Source organism: Plecotus auritus (assembly GCF_963455305.1).
Source record: "Plecotus auritus genome assembly, chromosome: 1".
NCBI classification, from domain to species: Eukaryota; Metazoa; Chordata; class Mammalia; order Chiroptera; family Vespertilionidae; genus Plecotus; species Plecotus auritus.
In genome coordinates this window covers 84,774,950-84,796,169 of record NC_137770.1, presented here as the reverse complement: position 1 = coordinate 84,796,169, position 21,220 = coordinate 84,774,950, and the positions used below count along the sequence as shown (strand labels likewise).

The following is a 21,220-nucleotide window of genomic DNA, read 5'->3' as shown; positions in this document are numbered from 1 at the left end:
TGCCCATTCTGTTCTTAAGAAGTCATCCTAAAGAACAGGGTGGAAACTGTTACATGCCATGAAGGTCATGAAGATAACTTGTATTTGGGATTTTCATAAGATTATTTCCATCTGGGAGTTTCATGAGTGCTTCTTGGAAGAGGTGGCATTTGGGCAGAGCCCTTATAGGAAGAATCAAGGTTTGGACAGACAAGAGGAAAGCTCTTTGGCTGAGGTCAGGGAATGAAGAAAGGAAAAGCCTTTCATCACTTCATCAGCTCAGAGCAAGCCTGGAGAAAGAATGAAGTTTCACTGGAAGAATTACAGGTTAATGGTTGAACTCCTTCTCAAAGGCTGGGAGGAAAAAAAAAAACCTCCCAAGGCATTATGCTAAAGCAAATTACAGCACAGGACATTATGAGAAGGATGGGTCTGTATAGTTTTTTGTTTTCTTTTACCCTCCTTCAGCCAATTGCTGTCTTTGTTTCTGCAGATATTACATCAAGGAAACCAAAGGCCAGATAACCTGTAGTTGGCTCATTATTAAATGCAAGAGCCGGTCTAGAGTACAAACCTACTCATTCCATAGTAGGAGCAAGGTAATTCGCGACATGCCCAAGTTCAAAGATCTACTGCTCCAGGACACCTAACGCGGGCTGACTCTGCGGGCCCCTTGGGGGCCGGCGGCACAGGTAACCCGAAGAAGAAGCCGTCCTGCAATCACGAGTCGAAATTGGGTAGCCTAGCCCCAACCAGTCAGCGTGCAGGCAGTTCTCTTTACGGTGGTGGGTTCGGTGGTGGGTTCTTTCCACTCCGCTGGAGACAAAGGTGGGGCAAGTTTTGGATGAGGCCGGTGATTGGACAAAACGAGACCTCTAAGCCTATCAAAGAGCACCTTGTAGGCAGTCCAGAAGCTTGTCTGGCTTGGAGCCGGCGGCTCTGGGTCTGCGGCCGCCCCCTGGGGGCGGGCGGACGCACGCTGGCTCGGTACTGCAGCATGCAATCGGGCGCCTACGTTCTGGGCTAGGTTGGAGCCAGGCTCCAAAGCCAAGGCACCTTCGAGCCAAATCAGGGTTACCACCGAACCTAAGTGAGGGGGCACAGGAAGGACCAGAGAGGGTGTCGGGGCGCTGGAGGAAGCTTCACAGACGCGAGCTGGGTCCCGGTTTGCCATGGGGGAGGTGGAGATCTCGGCCCGGGCCTACGTGAAGATGTGCCTGCACGCCGCCCGGTACCCACACGCCGCGGTCAACGGGTTATTGTTGGCGCCGGCGCCGCAATCGGGAGAATGCCTGTGCCTCACCGACTGTGTGCCGCTGTTCCACAGCCACCTGGCCCTGTCCGTCATGCTGGAGGTCGCCCTCAACCAGGTGCGGCTGCTGGACGCCCACCAACCACCGTGAAACCCCCTAACACCCCTTGCCCAAGCCTATCCCCGGCCTCTAGCAGCAGTGAACACCCACAGGGCGGCTACTGATGGCCCCTTTCCCATGGCAGGTAGATGTGTGGGGCGCGCAGGCCGGTCTGGTACTGGCTGGGTACTACCATGCCAATGCAGCTCTCGGTGACCAAAGGTGAGTGGGTAGCCAGAGGCTGAAGGCTAAGGGTTATGGGGTGGGGGTGGGGATGCGGGTGGGGATGGTGTCAAGAGAATTCCTCTTGGTCATTCCTTCCATCTTCCTTAATCAAACGCTTAGGAGCAGGGACTGTACACCGGGCATGAGGTTGGGTACTGGAGTGAGGAAATAGAAATGTAAAGATGCTCTGGCGGAGCTGCGGTGGTGGTGGGCAGGATAACTGTATAAGAAAAGGCTGACGCTTGTTTTAACCGAGACGCCCCTCCCCCGACTGTTAAAGAACACCGGAAGCCCAGCAAGCAACTTAAATAAAAACCACAAAATTTCTTTTCTATAAGTAGAAAAAATTATCTACTTCTATATTAATTATATATCTGGATCAAAGTACACATAGTTTTGTAATGTACTTTTCTCTCATTTAATAAATATCTGACATCTTTCCATCTCTACACCAGGATCTACCTAAGCTAAGGCTATGTAATATGAATAAGGATGTACCATAATTTATTTAATGCCTATACTGAGCATTGAGGTTGTTTTATTATAGTGCCCTACTATTATTACAGTAATTTCTTTATAAGTGGAATATCTGGGTCAGCATATGTATAGCATACAGTTTAAATTTGGATGGTTATGCCAATAGCCCCCAAGACCGCCTTTGATTTCCACTCTCACCAGCAGTGTCTGAGCACCTGTTTCCCACAGCACTCAAGCATCAAGCAGCCATGCGGGAAGCATCAAGCAGACCTGAACCCCCCCTCCCCAGGTTAACTACAGGGAAAGGCAATCACTGCATCCATGTCTGTGAAATCTGGGAAGCACAGCTCAGATGGACTCAGATGGACGGGGTCTCTCCAGTCGGCTCCTCACTCCTCTGATCTTCCCTCTACACAGCCCTGGGCCCCTAGCCTTGAAAATCGCTGGGCGGATTGCAGAATTCTTCCCTGATGCAGTACTTATTATGGTGAGGCTTGGGTTTGGAGAAGGGGGTTGGAAAGAAAGTAGGAAGGCGGATCCTTGAAGCTCTCACCTGCCCTTCCTTATCTACACAGTTGGATAATCAGAAACTGGTGTCTCAGCCTCATGTGCCCCCCGTCATCGTTCTGGAGAACCATGGTCTCTGCTGGGTCCCCAAGGACAAGAACTTGTGAGTGCCCCACTCCCTCTACCTCTTCTTGGAAATCCAGTGCCGGGGCCTCTGTCCTTGGTCCTGTCCCAAGGGTCATTCTCTAGACCAGTGGTCGCCAACTGGTGGTCCATGGGCCACTGGTAGTCCGTGAGGTCCGAAAGGTTGGTGACCACTGCTCTAGACTTAATCTGTTATGTCTGGCCCCACTGCCTGCTGAGTTTGACCTCCATGAGGGTTATTATTTCAGAGTGATGTGGAGGGACTGGGAAGAGTCACGACAGATGGTGGGAGCACTACTGGAGAGCCGGGCCCAGCAGCACCTTGTGGACTTTGACTGCCACCTTGATGACATCCGGCAGGACTGGACCAACCAGCAGCTCAACACCAAAATCACTCAGTGGGTTGGTCCCACCAATGGAAATGCCTGAGCCAGGGCCAGAGGGGTGTGTGTGTGTGCCAGGATCCAATAAAGAGACTTAAGCTAGTGGATACCATTATGACTATATTTATTGTGCCTAAGAGGCAAGTGAGGGAGAAACTTCAAATGGCAGAAGGTGGCACAAAGTCTGAAGTTCCCTGTCAAAGACAGGAAGATCTCTGCTGGACCCACCACAGTGTAAGAGGAAGCTCTCAATAGATCATTCCCTTTGTTTCTCCCCTGGGCTTCTTGAGCTTCTCAAAGTTCTTCAGGATGATATCATATAACACAGCCTATAGAACCAGGGAGGAGTGGGAATCAGCCATAAGTTCCCAGTGGCTCTGTGCCTCATTTCTAACCTGGTAGAGACACGGAGCTTTGTCACCCTTCACCCCCAGTTTTCAGAGTCAGGGGATGGGTGGCCTGGGAAAGCTGCCTCTGCCCACCCCCTGCCCCACCCTCTCCTCCTCACATAAGCGTTTCGGATCTCCATGACCATTAGCCGGATATCCCGGTACTCTGCTTCATCCAGCTCATGCACCAGCTGCCTATAATCACCCTGTGGGAGACCTGGGTCAGGGCTGACTTCAAATGTGTCCTTCCCTTCATACACCCCAACCTGGGTCTCACCTACCACATGGGGCTGCTTGGCTGCTTTGGTCACGGCATCACCCCGTTCAGAGAAATACCTGTGGGAAATAGAAGGGTATGGAGTGGGAGAAGGAGAGAGACCAGGCCTCTATCCAAGCCAAAGGCAGAATGTGTAATGGGTACAACTGGGCACTCACTTGGCGATTTGAGTGTGGAATCCTTCCAGCTTGGTGTGAAGGGCGGTCATCAGCTCAAACACCTTCTCCTGGGGAAAGAATTCAAGGGGGAAAGTGGAAGACAGCATGGACTAGAGAGGTAAGGAGGGCAGAGGAATGAGGCAGTGCTCTAACCTGGACAGCCACTCCAAAATTGTTTCCATCCTCAATCCGAGGTATCTGCAGCTGCAACCAGGTGGTGACCTGGGAGGAGGGAATAGCATCAAAGCCACATCAAACCCTCAACCCAATTCCCAAGTTCCTGTCCTTCCTTGCTTCCTGCCCACTTTGGGTGGAGGTATGCCAAGATCATCCTGAGCCCCAGGGCCTAAACTTCTGACTTTGTGGCTATGCCCTCTCTTGCTAAGACCTGGCAGGTGCCATGCTCTCAAAGGGTTTGACCTAAAACCTAGGGGTGGAAGTGAAGTAGGAGGGCTCACCAGGTTTAGCTGCTCAATGACATCCTTGATCTCAGGCTTTAGGCGCTGCAGGAGGATCACGATCTTCTCGTTGCAGTTCACTGGGCCACAGGGAGGACCTAGAGAGTGGGCAATAGGTCAGTCACACGGCTGGGACTGAGTGAGGGGTGGGAAAGAGGAATCCTTTAGGAGGAGCTCCTGGGAGAGAAGACTCAAGATCCTTCCCACCATAGTGGTACCTTTGTCTTCATCTTCTTTCTTCTTTTCATCCTTGTCTTCCTTCTGCAGGGAAAGAATGGCTCTTGGGAGTCAGGTGTAAGGCTAATTTTCCCCATTGTTGGGTCCCTCCTCCCAGCTCTTCCTGGCTTGCCTCCTGCTGTTTCTTCCGCTCCTCCTTCTCTTTCTCCTTCACTGGGTCAGGCACAGGAATGTCCAATGGGGCCTTCAGATTGCTCAGGTTGGCTTCATTGAGAGCTGGCTCCTGGCACAGGGTAGGAGGAAGGCTGGAGGCAAGGGCATCCTTGTGGCCCCTTAGCCCCTACTCTTTAGCTCCCTGCTCAGCCTCAGTACCTTTAAAAATGCATCCAACTCAGAAATCTTCTTGGGGAAATAGCTCCCAAGCAGGTTCTCTGTCTGTGAATGCGGTGGAGGTGGGAGAAGTTGGGGGGAGGGGGTGTCAGAATCAAATATCCTTCCTAGGAAGCAAAGCAGGGCTGACGCTGCTCAGCAAGGAAGGGCTAAGCAGTGGGAATTGAGTAGGGATGGGGTGCTGGTGGGGCAGGTCTTACCTTGGTACACAGGTCTTCACGGAACACATCTACCTGTGGGACACAGGCAGCCTTTCAGACACCTGACTTTATGGCCAGTTCATCTGAGTACTGTTCCCTTAGGGTTGTATAGGGCCTGGCCTGGGGAAGGGTGGAGTGGATGCCCTTGGGGCTGGATTTTGGGGATGAGAACCTTCCTGGCGGCGAAGAACGAGTGGTTCAAGTGAGAACAGGTCCCTCGGGTCTCCGGGGCTGTGTAAGGAGAGGGGTAAGAGCCTTCTGCGCCAGGGCAGGGGCGGAGTGCCCTGTGTGGTGGGCCCAGGGCCCTCCCCGTGGAAAAGGCAAGGTGGTGGCCAGACAGGGCCCGCACCACGCCTGTGTGTGGGCCCGGCGTCGGGCCAGCGGACTTCCCCTCCACGCTAGCTCTCCGCTTCACCTCACCCCGCTGCACCTCGGCCGCCTTCCCTCTCCCGGCGGCCGAACCCCGCGGGACTCCTCGGGGCTCAGGTGCTCCGGGCTTGGAGGCTCACTAGGGCTCGAAGACTGACCCCAAGCGGCGGGGGAGTGGGGGCCAGATCACCTACGCCCTCAGCCTTTCGGCGCCACGCCTCCCTGATGGGTCCTTCCTCGAACCCGTAGCGCTCACCTTGGCTTGGGCTTCAGGCTGGACCCTGAGCGTGGCCATGGCTGGGGCGGGCGGGGGTCCTAGCACCGCACGAGGAGCGAGGACTGGGCTCGGGGAAGGGAAAGTGAAAGCAGCGCGCGCAGCCGGCCGGCCTTCCTAAGTAGCGGGGAGTGGAGGCGCTGGAGGAGGCGGGGACAGGCCCAAGAGAGAGGCCGGGGTGGGGATGGGGTGGGGTGGGGGTGAGGCATGCGGAGCCAGGCGGCTCAGGCCGGGCTCCCCCTAGAGCCCGAGAGGAGCGTTTCCACTGACCTCCTCCGCCCGCCCCCCACCCCGCCTGCCCCCCACCCCGCCTCCCTGCTCTCGACGCCCCGCCTCCTCCTTCTTCCTCCTCCCTCCCCTGTCTCCTTTCCACGCCTGTGCGCTCTGTGCTCCGATTCTCGCCTCTCGGCTTCACGAGCCGTGTACTCCCTCCACCCGGCCAGTGCCCGCCTTTGGACTCCCTCCTCCCCCGCCCCCCCCCCGCCTCCTGACTTCCCACTGGCTCTCTTTCTCATCTGCTGGCCCTGGGACAGGGATAAGCCTTATCTGGTGCTCTACCATCTTTCCTCAGCTGTGGAACAAGCCTGGCCTTTTCCCTCCAGCCCTGCCAGCCTGAGTCCCTGATTCCATCCTCTGGCCAATGCAGTGACATTCAGACCCCAAACCGGACTCCAGTCAGCTCTCTTCTAACCCTTGTTGTGGACTCCATTCCTCTATAACCCGCTCTCCACATAGCAGCAGGATCTGGCTCTTTCTTGCTTAGAACTCTTTGGATTTTTAAAAATATATATATTATTTTTTTACTGATTTCAGAGAGGAAGGGAGAGAGGGGAACATCAATGATGAGAATCACCCATCGCCTGCAACCTGCGTATGTATGTGCCCTTGACTGGCACTGAACCCCGAATCCTTTAATCTGCAGGGCCACGCTCTATCCACTGAGCCAAACCAGCCAGGGTGCCAAGTCTCTCTCTTACAAAGCATCCTGTTTAAGTACCGTCATAGCACTTATCTCTGATATCAGTCAGTTTATTGTTTGAGGCTTGTGTGGTTTAGACCAGGATTTGGCAAACAAACATTTTCTGTAAAAGGCCAGATAGTAAATATTTTAGGCTTTTTGGGCCATATAGTGTCTATAGCAACTACAGTACTCAGCTCTGCCATTGTAGCAGGCAAGTAGCTACATACTTAAATGAATTAGTGTGGCTAGGTTCCAATAAAACTTTATTTATGGACACTGGAATTTGAATTTAACATAATTTTCACATATCATGAAATACTCTTAATTTTTTTCCAACCATTAAAAAATGTTAAGAACCTTTCTGAGCAATCAGGCAATACAAAAAGTGGCCACAGGAGGGCTGTAATTTGCTTATACCTGGTTTAGAGACAGATAATAGACCCATAGTGCCTGGGTTTATAATCCTGATTCTCATGTTTACTAGCTGTGAACAAGTTACTTACCCTGTGCTTCAGTTTTCCCAACTGTACAATGGACACACATGCCGTGTAGCCAGGAACACCACCAGGGCTAAATGTGTTAATTTATATGAAGAACTTACACTTAGAATGGTGCCTGGCACAGAGTAAGCACAATACAAGTGTTAGCTATTGTTATTTGTGAGTTTATCATCTGCCTTCCCCAGTAACCAACCCGTTAGCCCCCAAGCAGCAAAAACCTAGTCTTTCTTATTCACATGGCATGGAACTATGCTTGGTTCAATAAACATCCGTTAAATAAATGAGCACACATTGACCCCTATGAGGAAGACAGGGTAGAAAGGGTCTCTGGACAGGCAGGCCCCTGCGGGAAGCAGGGGTAGGATTCAATGGGAGAGGCAGGAAAAATAAATCAACCAGGCTGGAGATGGAGCACCTGCTCAGCAGGAATGCTGCCCATACCCAAGGGCACCGTTACCTGCTCTAGCAGTGCCACTCCTTGACATCAGAGCCTCAAATAGCTCAAAGTCTGCAAGGACTAGGAGAATAAAAGGACAGCAGGAGAAATGGCCATCAAGCATAAGGGAGGACATTCAAAGTTGATAACAGCAAGGAATGGCTGAGGAACCTCAGTGACCACCAGCCTCTCTTTTATTTATTTCAAATATTTATTTATTTTATTTTCCAGCCTCTCTTTTTGTCCTTCCCACCCTTTCCAGGTCCCCCCCACCAAATGATGAGAGGGTCCAGAGCCAGGCCTGACGTGCCTTTATTTCTTTCAGTTATGCTTGCGGCTGGAGTGGGGGCGAGGGAAGAGCCCGTGACCAGGGCTCCCTGGAGACCAGGGCTGATGATACCAGCTGCCGTAGGTGAGGTACCAGGCAAAGGTGCCCACTGCAGCACCCACCACCTTGTGAGTATACTGGTGGAAATAGATGACAGTACAGAGCAGCAAGAAGTTCCAGAGGCCCAATAACAGCACGTTGAGCAGGAAGACAAGGCGCAGGGGCGCACCAGCAGGCAGCCCGTGGGCCAGGTACTTGGCAAACACTGCCGCTTCCTCAGCCATGAGCAGGCAGCAGAAGGTGAGCAGGAAGGTGTGGGAGGAGACCGTGTAGCCCCGCCACTGGTGGCCAGCTGCCAGGCAGCTGCGGCGGTCAGGCAGCTCATGGAGCAGCAGGCCCTGGGGCAGAGGCTCGAAGCAGGAGCCGGTCAGGTCCTCGATGAGCAGGAAGGCCCGGCCAGCCCCCCGCCACACGGCTGCCCCCACCACCAGCCGGCTCAGGTGCCGGGCAGTCACTGCCACACGCCGTGTAGCCAGGAACACCACCAGCAGCACGAAGCCCCCCAGGAAGGTGCAAGTCCAGCCCCATGCGGAATTCACAAACTTTCTGTGGGCAGACAAGAGGGGAGATTACTGAAACCCCTCTGCCCCATCTCCCCACTCCGGTCTGTGTTCTCCACACTGCTGTCCCCAGTCCTACATTTCATCACTGGCTGTCTATTTCCTGTGTCTTATACCTCCCACCCCCATCCACTTATAGGCCCATTCAGCCTTCGAGGGTCCATATTTCCTCTTCAGTCCTGCTCCCGACTTGCCCTGTACCCCCACAGTGCTGTCCCCCTCCCCCTTCTCTGACTTTCTCTTCAACCTCCTAGCCTATTTTTAGTGTTTGGCCTGGCAGGAGGACAGAAGCCTGGAGGGAGCTAGGATCCCTGAGTGCAGGGAGCCGGCGCCCCTAGCCTCGAGTGGACTCACATGTTGAAGAAGTTTCCGTGGCTGGCGAAGATAGTCCGAGGGTTGACATGGAACTGAAGAAGGGGCCCAAAGATGACCACTGCTGCCAACCAGGCATGGTACAGGCGCCGTAAGCAGGGGCTGCCCAGGAGGCGGGCAGCCTGTTCACTTCCAAAATACAGCAAGGCAGAGGCCACCCAGAGCAGCACCTTGACCAGGCAGCCCAGCAATGCCCGGATTCGGGCCCTGGCCCCCAGCCCTGCCCCCACCACCGGCCCCCGCTCCATGTTCCCTCCCCTCCCCACTAACTGCTTGCTCTGCTGGGCAGCTGAGGAGGGGCTGATGGGGCCCCCCCACCGGGCAAGGACAGGCAGTGACAGGTGTGGCAGACACAGAGCAGAGCCCTGTTGGCAGCTGGCAGGCGGGGGAGAGGGGCGGGGGGCAGTAAGGGGCCAGGGCAGAGGGCTGCCACGTCAGCAGGGTCCCAGCCTCGGGTGTGTCTGGATTGCAGCCTGTGTCCTTTCTATTAAGGCCGTGTCCCCTTGGTCCTGTAGGTCTGTCCCCAGCTCTATGTTCTAGTTCACGTCTTAGGGCCAGGTCTGCTGTTTAGGGTTGTCTTTGACCACAGTCTGCTTGGATCTGCCTATTTCTGTTTGGTCAGCCAGTGATCCCCACTTCATCCCAACTTTACTATGTGTTTGATCCACAGGGAAATTAGGGGTCAGAAAGATAAAACTAACCAAACCTTGGGATTTTATTTATTTTTTAAACCTTGGGATTTATTAAAAAATCTGTGTCTTCCTCATTATCAGTGTGGTCCAGCCCCTCTCCTCAGGTTTGAGCACAAGAGCCCACCACTGAGCATGCAGCCAGGTGGCTATGCACTGTGTCCAATCAGGCCACTTTAGGAGACTATGAGCCCAGGGGCTTGGCTCAGCCCCAGCTCATCTGGTCTGAGGGGCTCTGAGGGGCTAGTTTGATCCCAGGGCTGCTGTGTGAATGCACAAGACATTAGATCTAAAGGGGACCCTTCTTTGGTATGTTTATTATGATGGCCGACAGATGAAATTCAAGTGACCTGAAAGAGGCATACTGTATGAGATGGTGATGTCCCAGATTGGACTCTCAAAGACCCAAAGATTAGGTTTACTCCCAGGTGATGGGGAAGTAGGGGAGGAGACCTAGAAGTAAAATCTCCAGCCATCAAAACCTTAGGTTGTGTCCTCTAACCAATTACTCTGGGTCTCAGCCACACGTAAGATTTGGCCTCCCGCCCTGGCCAGGTGGCTGTTGGTTGGAGTGTTGTCCCACACACCAAAAAGGTTGTGGGTTCGATTCCTAGTCAGGGCACATACTTAGGTTGCAGGTTTGATCAGTATGGGAGGCAACTGATCAATGTTTCTCTCTCACATCAATGTTTCTCTATCTCTCCCTCCCGTCCTCCCTTTCTCTTTAAAAATCAATAAAAACATATCCTTGGATGAGAATTAAAAAATAAAAAAAAAAGACTTGGCTTCCCAACCTGACCACTGAGGCTGGAGCCATAGAGCAGGGAGCAACTACCTAAACAAAATCATTGTTATTCAGTAACTGTTTTGCGACCCCTTTTTGTCTTCCTTCCTCATTCCTCAAAACTGGTGGTGGGACTTCAAAGCACAGTAGAGACCAGCAAAGTAGTGAAAGGAATGAGCGAGCAAGCAAGGACACCTGGGTTCTGGCCCCAACTGTATGACTTTGGGAAAACAACTAACCTTCCTTGGTCCTCAGCACCCTCATCTGCAAACTGATCAAGATGGATTAATCAGCCGAAACCGGTTTGGCTCAGTGGATAGAGCGTCAACCTGCAGACTGGAAGGTCCCAGGTTCGATTCCGGTCAAGGGCATGTACCTTGGTTGCGGGCACATCTTCAGTGGGAGGTGTGCAGGAGGCAGCTGATCGATGTTTCTCTCTCATCGATGTTTCTAACTCTCTATCTCTCTCCCTTCCTCTCTGTAAAAAATTAATAAAATACATTTAAAAAAAATGGATTAATCAGCCCAGCCAGTGTGGCTCAATGGTTGAGTGTCCCCCATAAACAAGGAGATCACAGTTCAATTCCCACTCAGGGCACATCCCCAGGTTGCGGGCTCGATCCCCAATGGGGGAGCATGCAGGAAGCAGCCAAACATCAATGTTTCTCTCTCTTCCTCTCAGAAATCAATAAAAATATATTAAAAAAATAAAGTTGACAAAGAAGTTTTCATTGTAATTGTAAATAGTTATAAAGGACATAATCTTGAAATGTGGGGAAAGATGGATCAGAATTGGATGCGAACCCTAGTTCCCCAGTGGCTGCACCATCAGCTGCTCTGGGCATGCTGCACGCCTCCACTTCCTCATCAGTGCAAGGGGTGGCTGTGGGGGTGAAGTGCCCAGATGGGGCCTGGCATCAGTGACCACCAGGTTCTCTGGCTCTGGGCGATTTTTTCTTGTAGACTAGACCAGTTCATGCAAGTGTGCTGACCTAAGATGTGCTTATTTCCTGCTCTCTTGATTTCTACTTGCTGGGGAGTTTCTAAGTTGGTGAGGGGCTGCCTACTGAAAGGCTCAGTTAAATGATTTTGGTATTTCCTTACATCTTGGGCATCAAAGGGATGTTTTTTCCTGTAGAGAAGCAAACCTGAAGGCTTCATTGAAGCGATTTTCTTTTTCTTCTTTTTTTTTTTAAATATGGAACGCTTCACGAATTTGCGTGCCATCCTTGCACAGGGGCCATGCTAATCTTCTCTGTATCGTTCCAATTTTAGTATATGTGCTGCCAAAGTGAGCACTGAAGCTATTTTCTTGATGTGAGAGCATAAAAGGCCTCAGACAGGAAAAAGAGAGACGAAGACACCGAGCCAGGTTCCCACAGAGAGTTTATTGAGGGAGCCAAAGCCAGTGAGAGGACGAAGGAGTCCTACTCAACATCCCTCCTTGAAGCTGCTGGCCCTGCAAGATGGACCGTTCTGGGAGGGAGGGCCTGCCCTGTGTGAGGAGGCCACATGGAGCCTCTCACACCACAACCCGGCATACCCCAAAGACCCAGACACAGGAAAGAAACAACATAATTCCCACCCTAGGAGGGTGCTGAGGACATGCCTTACCCATCCCACCCTCCCCCAAAGGGCTGCAGCTCTAGCCATCAGGACCTCTGGGAGAAAGGCCAGGATGCCTGGCCCTCTGATTGGCCAGACTAATCCTTAAGGTGAAGGCCAGGCAATGGGCCTGCCTGACTGCTCAGGTCAGACCTGGCCCCAGGCATCTACTCTAGAAGCTAACACCTAACATCCAAACATGATTAAAAACACTCAGGACAGTTCTCTTGCTGACAAAGGCCACACCCAGAATAAAGGCAGTCCTGCCAGACCCTAGCCAGAGATAGAGACCCAAGCTGAATGAGGGGTGAGATTGTGAGGAGACCCACGGGGAGGATTTTCCAGGGCTCAGTTAGGGCCCCCGAAAGCCTGGGCTTCTGTTTCTCCCCATCCAATGCCAATGACTCCCCAAAGATCCCTCAGAAGGGAGGAAGGGAAGAGAGCTTATCAAGAGGCTCAGCCACGAAGGGCTGGAGGTCAGATCTACTGGGGCGAGGAAAAGGCTGAAGAGGGGTGGGGCACTGAGGCAGGAGCACTGGGGTGTTCCTCAGACTCTGGCATGTCATCCTGGAAGTACTCAGCCTGGCGGTATTGCCACAAACGCAGGTTCCCGTCCCACTGCAGGGCAGAAGGTGGCAAAAAGTCAGGGGGTGCTGCTCACTCCCAGGTCCAAGTCCCAGTCATGCACTGCCCCCCCCCTTAACTCTTGCAACCTCACCGAACTGCTGACAATCTTCTCCTCAAAGGGGTGCCAACTGACGTCACGCACACAGGCCTTGTGGTTGGTCAGCTTCTTCACGATGTGTCCACTGAGGAGGTCATACACTGTTCACAAAGGCCAGAGTGGAGAGGCTGCCACAGGACCTTCTGGCCACCCATCTCTCTCTGAGCAACACCACTTACCTACCTCCCAGCAACTTCCCACTTGCCTAGAGTAACAAAACCCACAGCAGAGGATGGGCTGTTTCTCAATTTCTTTCCCCTTTTCCCTACCTCAGATTGAGGATATGGTCTAGCAGAGCTTAGATATCTCTGGCCCTCAGCTACATTTCACAAGGTCTACACTTAAAATGCAATGTGGCTTTAAAGCTTTCAGCAGCCATTTTCTAAAAAGCCCACAAGATCTGGAAGGCACCAGATCTAATAATGTCTCCACAGGTACGAGAATCTGTTGTTCCTTGTCTGGACGGGGCGCACCTTTCTCTCATTCTGGTGGGTCTCCACCTGAGTGCATGGTTTCAGGCTCCTTATAGCTGTAGCTGTGTTTGTGCATTTCTCCTGCTCTAGGGGCTGAATGTCTTTGTGTCATTCCTTTTTACCTCTGTTCCCTCCTACCTTTCATCTTCAATCTCTCTTCTTGACTGGCTACAAAACAACTGTGTATATTTTTGGTAATCTGTTATATTTACTGACTAGAATTCTATGTTCCTTGTCTTAATTTAAAATACTGATGAATAGAATGTTTTCTGTTTCTGTTTAAACCTCCCTGGCTCTAAGCTAAATTCACTTCTACTTGTAGTTATAACCTAAGAAACATTACTGCCCTTCCCAAGACTCCCTGTTCTGACACAATCCTTACCAACCACTTTGCCAGTGGAGCAGCCACTATAGATGAACTGCTGGCCGGTGCTATGGGTGGGGGAGAATCGGCATCGGATGAGGGTATGCAGCACCCCATGGCCCCGGTAGGTCATCAAGGAGCTGTCCCCTGGGAGCTTCAGCTTTCGCCAGGCTGGGTAGGGGTGCAGGGAGAGCCCTAGGTTAAGAGTCTGGATTCTCCCAAATCACCAATCCTTAGCAAAGATGGATGCTCACAATCATTTTTCCAACCAACTGGTGGCTCTTTCTCCACCTTACAGTCAACTGGTATTCACCAACAGTCAGCTGGGCTTCCTGCTGATTGTTAAGATACTGAAATACTTTCATATTGGTTAGTTCTGAGTGATCCTCACCCTCCAACCCTGGGAACCTTTGGCTCTCCCCATGGTTCAGCAAACAAAGAGTTAATGCTCCAGGCAGAGCATATTCACTGTGTCCATGACAGGCCTCTACAAGGGTTAAATATTTTAACTACTACTCCTGACCCTTCACTTTCCATATCTCAGGCTCTACCTTCCACTCTCACCTTTTTTAAAAAAATAACATTTTATTTATTAAAATTTTTTTAAATGTTTTCACTGATTTCAGAGAGAGGGAGAGGGAGAGAGAGATAGAAACATCAATAATGAGAATCATCAATCAGCTGCTTCCTGCACGCCCCCTACTGGGGATCGAGCCCGCAACCTTGGCAATGTGCCCTGACTGGAATTGAACCTTGACCTCCTGGTTCATGGGTCAACATTCAACCACTGAGCGGCACCAGTGGGCCCTCTCACCTTTTTTGGGCACCTGCTGCCAGCGGTAGTCCCAGTTTTGCTGTGTGGCAGCCTGGCGTGAGGCTTCCATGCCTTCCCGGCTAGAAAAGCGCCGGATATCCCAGAGCTTGATGGTCTGGTCTTTGGAGTTGGAGATGAGATACCGGGCATCACCCTGTGAATCCCAAAATAGATAATGAAGTGTCAGATCTTGCAAATGTTGGTGCTGTCAGTCCAGCTCCTCTCTCCAGTTGAGGGGTAAAAACGCCAGTCCTCTGATTTTGCTTGCCTCTTTCCTCATCCATTTGGGCTCACATCTTTTTTATTGTTGCTAATCCTCACCCAAGGATAGTTTTTCCATTGATTTTTAGAGAGAGTAGGAGGGAGAGGGAGACAGAAACATCAATGTGAGAGAGACACATCAATTGGTTGCCTCCTGCATGGGTCCTGCCTGGGGCTGGGGATAGAGCCTGCAACCCAGGTACGTGCCCTTGACTAGAATTGCACCCGAGGCCCTTCAGTCCATGGGCAGATGCTCTAACCACTGAGCAACCGGTGAGGGCTCACATCAGTTTTCTCCCTCAGATCCCACCCCCTGGTTAGGCTTCAGCTTCTCTGACTGAGGCACTGGCTGGGTCTCCTATTCTATCCTAGACTAACTGTCTTCTACTTTTCTTATACAGAAAGCCCTGCCTGCTCCATTGGTACCCATCAGTGTTGAGTACCAATGGATCTCATGTTTCCTGGCTTAAGCCCCTTCCCTAAAGTCCAGCTCTTGCAAAGTTGGCTAATAAGGACCTTGGGCGAGTTTCCACACCAGTCCACTTTGACATCCTCTCCTGGACAACTGGAACCTTAGTAGCCTGGCTTCGCAGTGCTGCCTCCCTGCCTACCTTGCTGTCAATGAAAGTGATGCCATCTTGATGTCCGGCCAGTGCACCCACGGGTTTGGGGTCATCCTCCCGCATGGTGCGTCGATCCCACACTTTGCAGATAGCATCGTCACCCCCGGAGAACAGGATTTGGGAGCTTATGTCAGCAAAGGCCACTGCATTTACATCATCCTCATGGGACTCAATCTAGGTGAGAAAGAGAACAGGATATCTAGGACTTCTTTCTGGGTCTTCTAATAGTCAAGGACCAGGAAGCACAGACTCTAAGTCTCAGAAACAGTACCTGAAGGGTGCGGCGGTTCTGTTCTCGATCAAAGACATACAGGCAGCCGTCATTGGCCCTGAAAAGGAGGGGATAAAGAGGGTCCTGAACCGCAGGTTCAGACATTTGGTGTATGTGCTTGGCTGAGGAGCCAATGGGGCGAAGCTACCATCTGTGGGATTATGACTGAACGCCTCTAAGTCAGAATCCTGCCCAGGCGGAATGATAAGGCAGCGCCGCAGAGCCTCGGTTGGCCTTGGACAGCCGGTCCCCCCGCCGTTCCCACTGGCGGGCCGTCGCGCCCAACGGGCGGTGGTGCACTCCGCTGTGCATCAGACCGGTCCGGTGCGGAGAGCCCTTCATCCTGGGAAACGGGGTGCGGCGGGAAAGGGGGCCGCCCCCACGCCCTTCATGCAACGCACGTTCGTGGGGAACCTGGCGCTAAAACCATTCGAGAACGGACTGCTTCTGGGTTGGGGTTTCGTACGTAGCGGAGCAGCTCCCTCGCTGAGATCGACTGAAAGTCAGCCCTCAACACAAGGGTTTGTAAAAAGAGAAAAAGAAAAAAAAAAGAGGGTCCTGGAGACAGGACCGAGAGGACTGATGCTATGTGTGCTCTGGAGAGTCCCTGTTGTAAAGTCCTGCTAAAGGGCAAACCCTTGTCTCTTCTTATATAGGAGGTAGAAGGAGTGTTAGCTGTGTGTGCAAGGAGGTTTGAGACCTCCCATCTCATTCTGGGTGAATGGTGAGCAAGAGGTAAAGCGAGTCGTAAACCTTGACCTTGGAGAAGGGCTGGTTGTTCTCCACAGATGCCAGTATAGTCTCTGTAATAGCAGAGCTGGTCTCAGGGAGGACTCTGTCTCATGAACTGACGGAACATTCCCCATACTCACCCTCCTAGCACTTCTCGTCCATCTGAGGAGACAGCAATGGAGAAGACAGCAAAGCGACGTTCATCTGGCCTGAAAAGAGCAAAGGAGGAGCTGATTAAGTGCACTTCCCTTCAGCCTTTGTTAATCCACATAGAATCTGATGAGGGTTGTAAGGCACACTTCTCAGGGGAAAAGAAGTCCTGACAACACAAGCCAGAATGTGAATCACCTCAGGGAGAACCCCGAAATAATCCTGCAACTATCTATTTTACCCTGGTCCTCTGCTGACAGGATGGGTGGGTCCCTCCCAGGAATCCACACAGAGAAACTCGCAACCAGTGTACTTTTCCCTCTAAGCCTGAGTTCCAGTTCAAGAGATTTGCTCCTGGAGAGCCTTCCTTGAGAAGTTTCTGTTGAGTCTGACCAGGAAGGGAAGCCAGTACCTTAGGTCCAGGGCAGTGTGTGTGTCTCCCTCCCCGTAGATGTTGCAGATATGAACTAAGAGAAGCAAGAGAAACAAGAATCTTTCAGGGCTGGGGGAAGACAGGTAGAAGTGAAACTAGAGAGGAGATGGAACAAAGGGCCAGGATGTCAGACCCTGGAAGTGATCTTTCCAGGAGAAGGTGTAGAGTCCTGGCACAGAGAAGGTGGGCATTTGGAGATCTCAGGTCCCAGGCTGGAGAGACAACAGAAGTCTGGGGCATACTCACTGTAATCAGACCAGCTGGAGTATAGGAAATGGTTCCCATCAGGGGTGAAGGCCACATCCAGGACACTCCAGCCTACATCCCGGGCCTTGATGCTCTTGAATTTATGAAAGCGGCCATACCGGCAGTCATACAGTCTGATTGTCTGGTCTGTATAAGTGAAGACCAGGCAGAATTAGGGAATAACCTCCTCAAATCCTCCTATCAGACCTCTATCAGTGTATCTGAGAAATGTGCTCTGATTAAGCATCCCTAAGTCAGGGTCTGGGCCTTTCTAGCCTCAGCCGTAGGGAGCATTCCTTGTTCTAGGACAGTTCATGGGAGCAGGGTCTGGTACCTTGGCAAGCAGACATGAAGATTTGACCATCTTTGCTGTAGATGCCACAGAAAGCCTTCTGAGAGTAGGTATCAGTGAAGCCCAGATCATTGGGCAAGAAGCTGGGGAAGCAGAGGGAAAGTGAGGGTTAAGGGGAGCTCGGGATGAGAAGCATCCCAGTTAGGAGAATCCTAACAGAGCTGGACGTGAATACAAGGGCATTCTTCCCTTTTGGCCTTGGGTAAAATCTCCTTTCATTTATTTTATCATTCTCTCATTTCCATACTTTTCCACTTTGTCTACTCTTAAAGCATTAACCCCACTTAACCTAACCTTAATATCCCTGAGGATCCTTTAACACTTATACCTTCAAAATTTAGGAGAAAAGACCTATCTGGCCCTTAGAGTGTCTCCACCAAGCCCCATACTCACTGAGACATCACTCGAGACTGTTCTCCAAGGGAGAAGCTTCCCCGGTGGCAGAGGCCCCGTTCTCTCTAAAGGAAGGGATTGGGAATATTGCTAGCAGAAACACAGGGCCACTTCAGCCACACCAGGCCCCCTCCTCCAAAGTTGTTGCTCTTGTTTCAGAAATGGACACCACATACAGGATGTCCCACCAAACTCTGGAGCAGGCTGGCTAAGAACTCTCCAGCTCCAGCACTTGAGGCTTCTTTGGAAAGTTTAATTCCCTCTTCTCTGGGGATGGCAGCGCTTCTGGCTACCTTGATAGGCCTGCTGCTAGGCTGGCGGGGGGTGGAGAGGCCTACCTGGTACAGCATTTGAAGAAAACTGTGCTCCCGGGCTGCACGCCTAAGCCCCAGCCGCCCTGTGGCCAATTCCACTTGCGTCTTGATCTCATTGCATTCCAGCTCCCGGGTGTCAGGGGTTGCGTCCACTGTGAAGACCAGGGAGAAATTTCATCCTAGGTCTTTCATCTTCAGAGGACAGTTAGCAGAACTGTACTCAAGTCCATTCAATGTGGCTGCATATACTGAGTCTTAAAGGACTCCCTCATTCCCTGAATTATTTCATCTTCTTTTGACTTAACCTATTATTCTTTGTCAAAATTAAAAAGAAAAAAGATTTTCTGCCCTGGCCGGTTTGGCTCAGTGGATAGACCATCGGCCCGTGGACTGAAGGGTCCTGGGTTCAATTCAAGTCAAGGGCACGTACCTTGGTTGTAGGTTCCCTGACCTTGGTTGGGGGTGTGTGCAGGAGGCAACCAATCCATGTATCTCTCTCACATCTCTCCCTCTCCTTTCCACTCTTTCTAAAAATCAATGGAAAAATATCCTCAGCTGAGGATTAACCAAAGTAAATAAATAAATAAATAAATAAATAAATAATAAAATGAAAATAAATGAAGTAACTACTGATAAGGAGAGACTTACTTCTAAAAAAAAGAAAGAAAGAAGGAAAAAGATTTTCTAATGGAAGTCTTCTGATGTTAGGGTCTCAGTCTGCCTTTCCTCTTACCAGGTGGGTTGTATCTGTCTCCAAGACGCCCATCCCAGGCACTGTCATGCTCTTCCTCGGAGTCGGAGAGGGCCTGGATGAGTTGTAAATTTGCTGCACCTCCTCCCTGCACCAACCTCACTTGGCCCCTGTGGAGATACCCCACCCCCCATGATAAAGGGAAGGGATTCCTTTCCCAAACCAACCAAATTCAGTCAAGGGCTATCCAGTGCTTAGACCACCTGGTACTCAAACCCTTGTACTGTCCCCATTTTGAGATCTGAGGTTGACTAGATATTGGCTGTTATTTTCAGTCTCCTATAATTCTCACTCTTTCAGCAGGAGTGAAGAACCCCAACATTACATGGAGATTGACAGACCTACTAAGTTAACTTCCCAGAGAGTTAAAAATTCTGAGAGCATTTCCTTCTGAGCCTCTGCCCACGTAGTCCAGTATAGAACACAGAATTCTGAAGGGACCCCCAAACTTGTCTCTCCTCAAGAAGTCACAGCTAAGAAACAAAGCCAGTTTCACTCCCTTTCCAGTTAATTCCTGGTGGCCACTTCCCTCAAAGCATTCTTTCTTCAAGAGCAGGGTTATATTAGGCTAATTTAAACTTGTTTTTCAAGAAAATCCACATGGTCTCATATCACATGCAATTAACTTCACTGAAGTTCAACACCCACCTCCCCAACTCTTCAACCCCTCACATCACTCCTTTTCCACCAGGGCCTTTTATTTTATTTTTAAAATTTACTTGGAAAATAGATTACATTTGTGTAGTCATAACTAGAGAGGCTCCCTTGAACAATTCCCGAAAACACAATAGTGATATTTTGGTGACCCTCCCTAGGCAAGAACCACTCTTACTGGGTATGAAGCTCAGTGCTGTGTCCAGCAGAAAAGGCTGTTCTGCTCAAACAGAACAGCTGTACTGGGCTAATCCCATTCCCTACCCTCTGTCTGGAGTTGGGATCAAGGGACTGTGGTGGCGCCTGGTGGGGACACACCAGAGGGCAAGTTACCTGCGAAGGAGATAGGCCAGTACCTGGGCCAGATCCACATCTTCATCCTCCTCTTCCTCTTCCTCACTCCGACGCAGACCAGCCCCTCTTCGGGGCAAGCCCTCGGAGGAGTCTCCAGACCCAGATCCTGCGCTGCTGCTGTTCCGTGATCCCATCTTCTGGTCACAGCATCCTTAAGTCCGGTGCAGGGACTCCTCCTGTCACCTCCTTAGGTTTGGTGAAAGCAAAGCCTGCTCTAGAAATACTAGGGTCTCCTGAGATAGGGGTAGCTATCTCTAGGAGGGCGACAGTTCTTAGGGACCGAGGAGATCCCTTTTTCTTTAGCCTGTGACAACTCCCCACGTTTCAGGAACACAAAGCTTCCCCAATCTTGTGAAGCCAAAAAAAGAAGAGAGAAGCCTAGAGCACTACCCTGGCTCACCAATGAGAATCCTTGTGAAGAGGAATTTCTCAGTTTTCTACCTCAAACTCACCTATCAAAGTCCCAGGAGGGGGTGGATTCCCAGGTAACCTCTCTGGCAGACCAATCACAACCCCTTGCGGAAGAACGCGCCTCATTAGCTTATCTCATCTAGCCAATCAGAAGCTTATGGACTCAGAGACCCCCGACGCCCCCCTTACCGACCAATCAGAGTGCTTCCTTGTAAAAGTCGACAGCAGCGACAACCAATGACGTTAGAATTCAGCCTAACACCCCCCTCCCCAGTCTCACGCCCACGTGTGTGCGGGGGGCGGGGGGCGGGGGCGGGGGTGGGGTGGTGGTAGTGTGTACGCCGAGAAGAGGAGGCAGGGAAGAGGCTGAGAAGCCCCTCCCACTGAAGCCGGCGGTTACCGCCTCGCACGAGACCACCCACCAGCCAGGAGCGGTCGCAGGAGCCGCAGGGCGCGAGGTCTTGTTTACCCCGACTGCCGCCACAGCGTTGGCCAACTGCTCATCCGTCACGCGCCCCCTTCGTCCCTCATCTCCCGGCTTCCCGGTCCGCGGACTGTTGACGTCACGCGACGCCCCTGACGGCCCCGCCTCCTTGGCCCGCTAACTGGACAGCTGAGCACGGTGATTGACAGATGGGTGGGAGAAAGTGCGTGGGGAGTGAGGGGGAGGAGACTGCGCGCGACGAGAAAGGGCGTTCGCTACTTGTTGGGAGGAGTAAGTGGGGAACCGGTTGTTTCCTGTATCAGAGACAACGGAACCACAATTAATAGTGAGGGGTGGAGCTTACAAAAGACGTTGGTGGTTCGCTACCGAGAGGTGTCTTAGCAAGGGATACAATTTGATGT

General features: G+C 51.7%; 4 protein-coding genes across 17 annotated transcripts; 1 reads left to right on the top strand and 3 right to left on the bottom strand.

The window, feature by feature from the left end:
* The first annotated feature begins 914 nt into the window (after positions 1–914).
* Positions 915–3,174, top strand: EMC9 (ER membrane protein complex subunit 9). The gene is made up of 5 exons (XM_080657857.1): positions 915–1,349; positions 1,477–1,553; positions 2,451–2,520; positions 2,609–2,703; positions 2,933–3,174. The coding sequence occupies exons 1-5, from the start codon at positions 1,152–1,154 to the stop codon at positions 3,111–3,113; spliced, it is 621 nt and encodes a 206-aa protein (XP_080513983.1). The 5' UTR covers positions 915–1,151; the 3' UTR covers positions 3,114–3,174.
* PSME1 (proteasome activator subunit 1) lies at positions 3,175–6,164 on the bottom strand. 2 transcript variants are annotated; one of them, XM_080657835.1, is made up of 11 exons: positions 5,742–6,164; positions 5,117–5,149; positions 4,899–4,961; positions 4,699–4,809; positions 4,568–4,610; positions 4,350–4,447; positions 4,045–4,113; positions 3,892–3,959; positions 3,738–3,792; positions 3,576–3,662; positions 3,175–3,396 (listed from the first exon to the last, which is right to left on the bottom strand). In XM_080657835.1, exons 1-11 carry the CDS (start codon positions 5,778–5,780, stop codon positions 3,316–3,318), a joined length of 747 nt encoding a protein of 248 aa, XP_080513961.1. In that variant the 5' UTR covers positions 5,781–6,164; the 3' UTR covers positions 3,175–3,315. The 2 variants fall into 2 exon arrangements, with proteins under 2 accessions (XP_080513961.1, XP_080513962.1); XM_080657836.1 differs by lacking the exon at positions 3,576–3,662 and having other exon boundaries at positions 5,742–6,017.
* Positions 6,165–6,967: 803 nt separating this feature from the next.
* On the bottom strand, positions 6,968–9,459 carry FITM1 (fat storage inducing transmembrane protein 1). Its single transcript, XM_080657823.1, has 2 exons — positions 8,959–9,459; positions 6,968–8,590 (listed from the first exon to the last, which is right to left on the bottom strand). Exons 1-2 carry the CDS (start codon positions 9,222–9,224, stop codon positions 7,978–7,980), a joined length of 879 nt encoding a protein of 292 aa, XP_080513949.1. The 5' UTR covers positions 9,225–9,459; the 3' UTR covers positions 6,968–7,977.
* A 2,359-nt stretch (positions 9,460–11,818) lies between these two features.
* On the bottom strand, positions 11,819–20,989 carry DCAF11 (DDB1 and CUL4 associated factor 11). 13 transcript variants are annotated; one of them, XM_080671308.1, is made up of 15 exons: positions 20,844–20,989; positions 19,943–20,149; positions 18,938–19,065; positions 18,229–18,356; positions 17,891–17,955; positions 17,480–17,580; positions 17,146–17,292; positions 16,879–16,933; positions 16,457–16,525; positions 15,585–15,642; positions 15,302–15,487; positions 14,430–14,583; positions 13,634–13,786; positions 12,773–12,879; positions 11,819–12,672 (listed from the first exon to the last, which is right to left on the bottom strand). In XM_080671308.1, exons 2-15 carry the CDS (start codon positions 20,095–20,097, stop codon positions 12,538–12,540), a joined length of 1,641 nt encoding a protein of 546 aa, XP_080527434.1. In that variant the 5' UTR covers positions 20,098–20,149; positions 20,844–20,989; the 3' UTR covers positions 11,819–12,537. The 13 variants fall into 13 exon arrangements, with proteins under 13 accessions (XP_080527434.1, XP_080527441.1, XP_080527435.1 ...); XM_080671315.1 differs by having other exon boundaries at positions 19,966–20,149; positions 20,844–20,961; XM_080671309.1 differs by having other exon boundaries at positions 20,797–20,927.
* Positions 20,990–21,220: the final 231 nt, after the last annotated feature.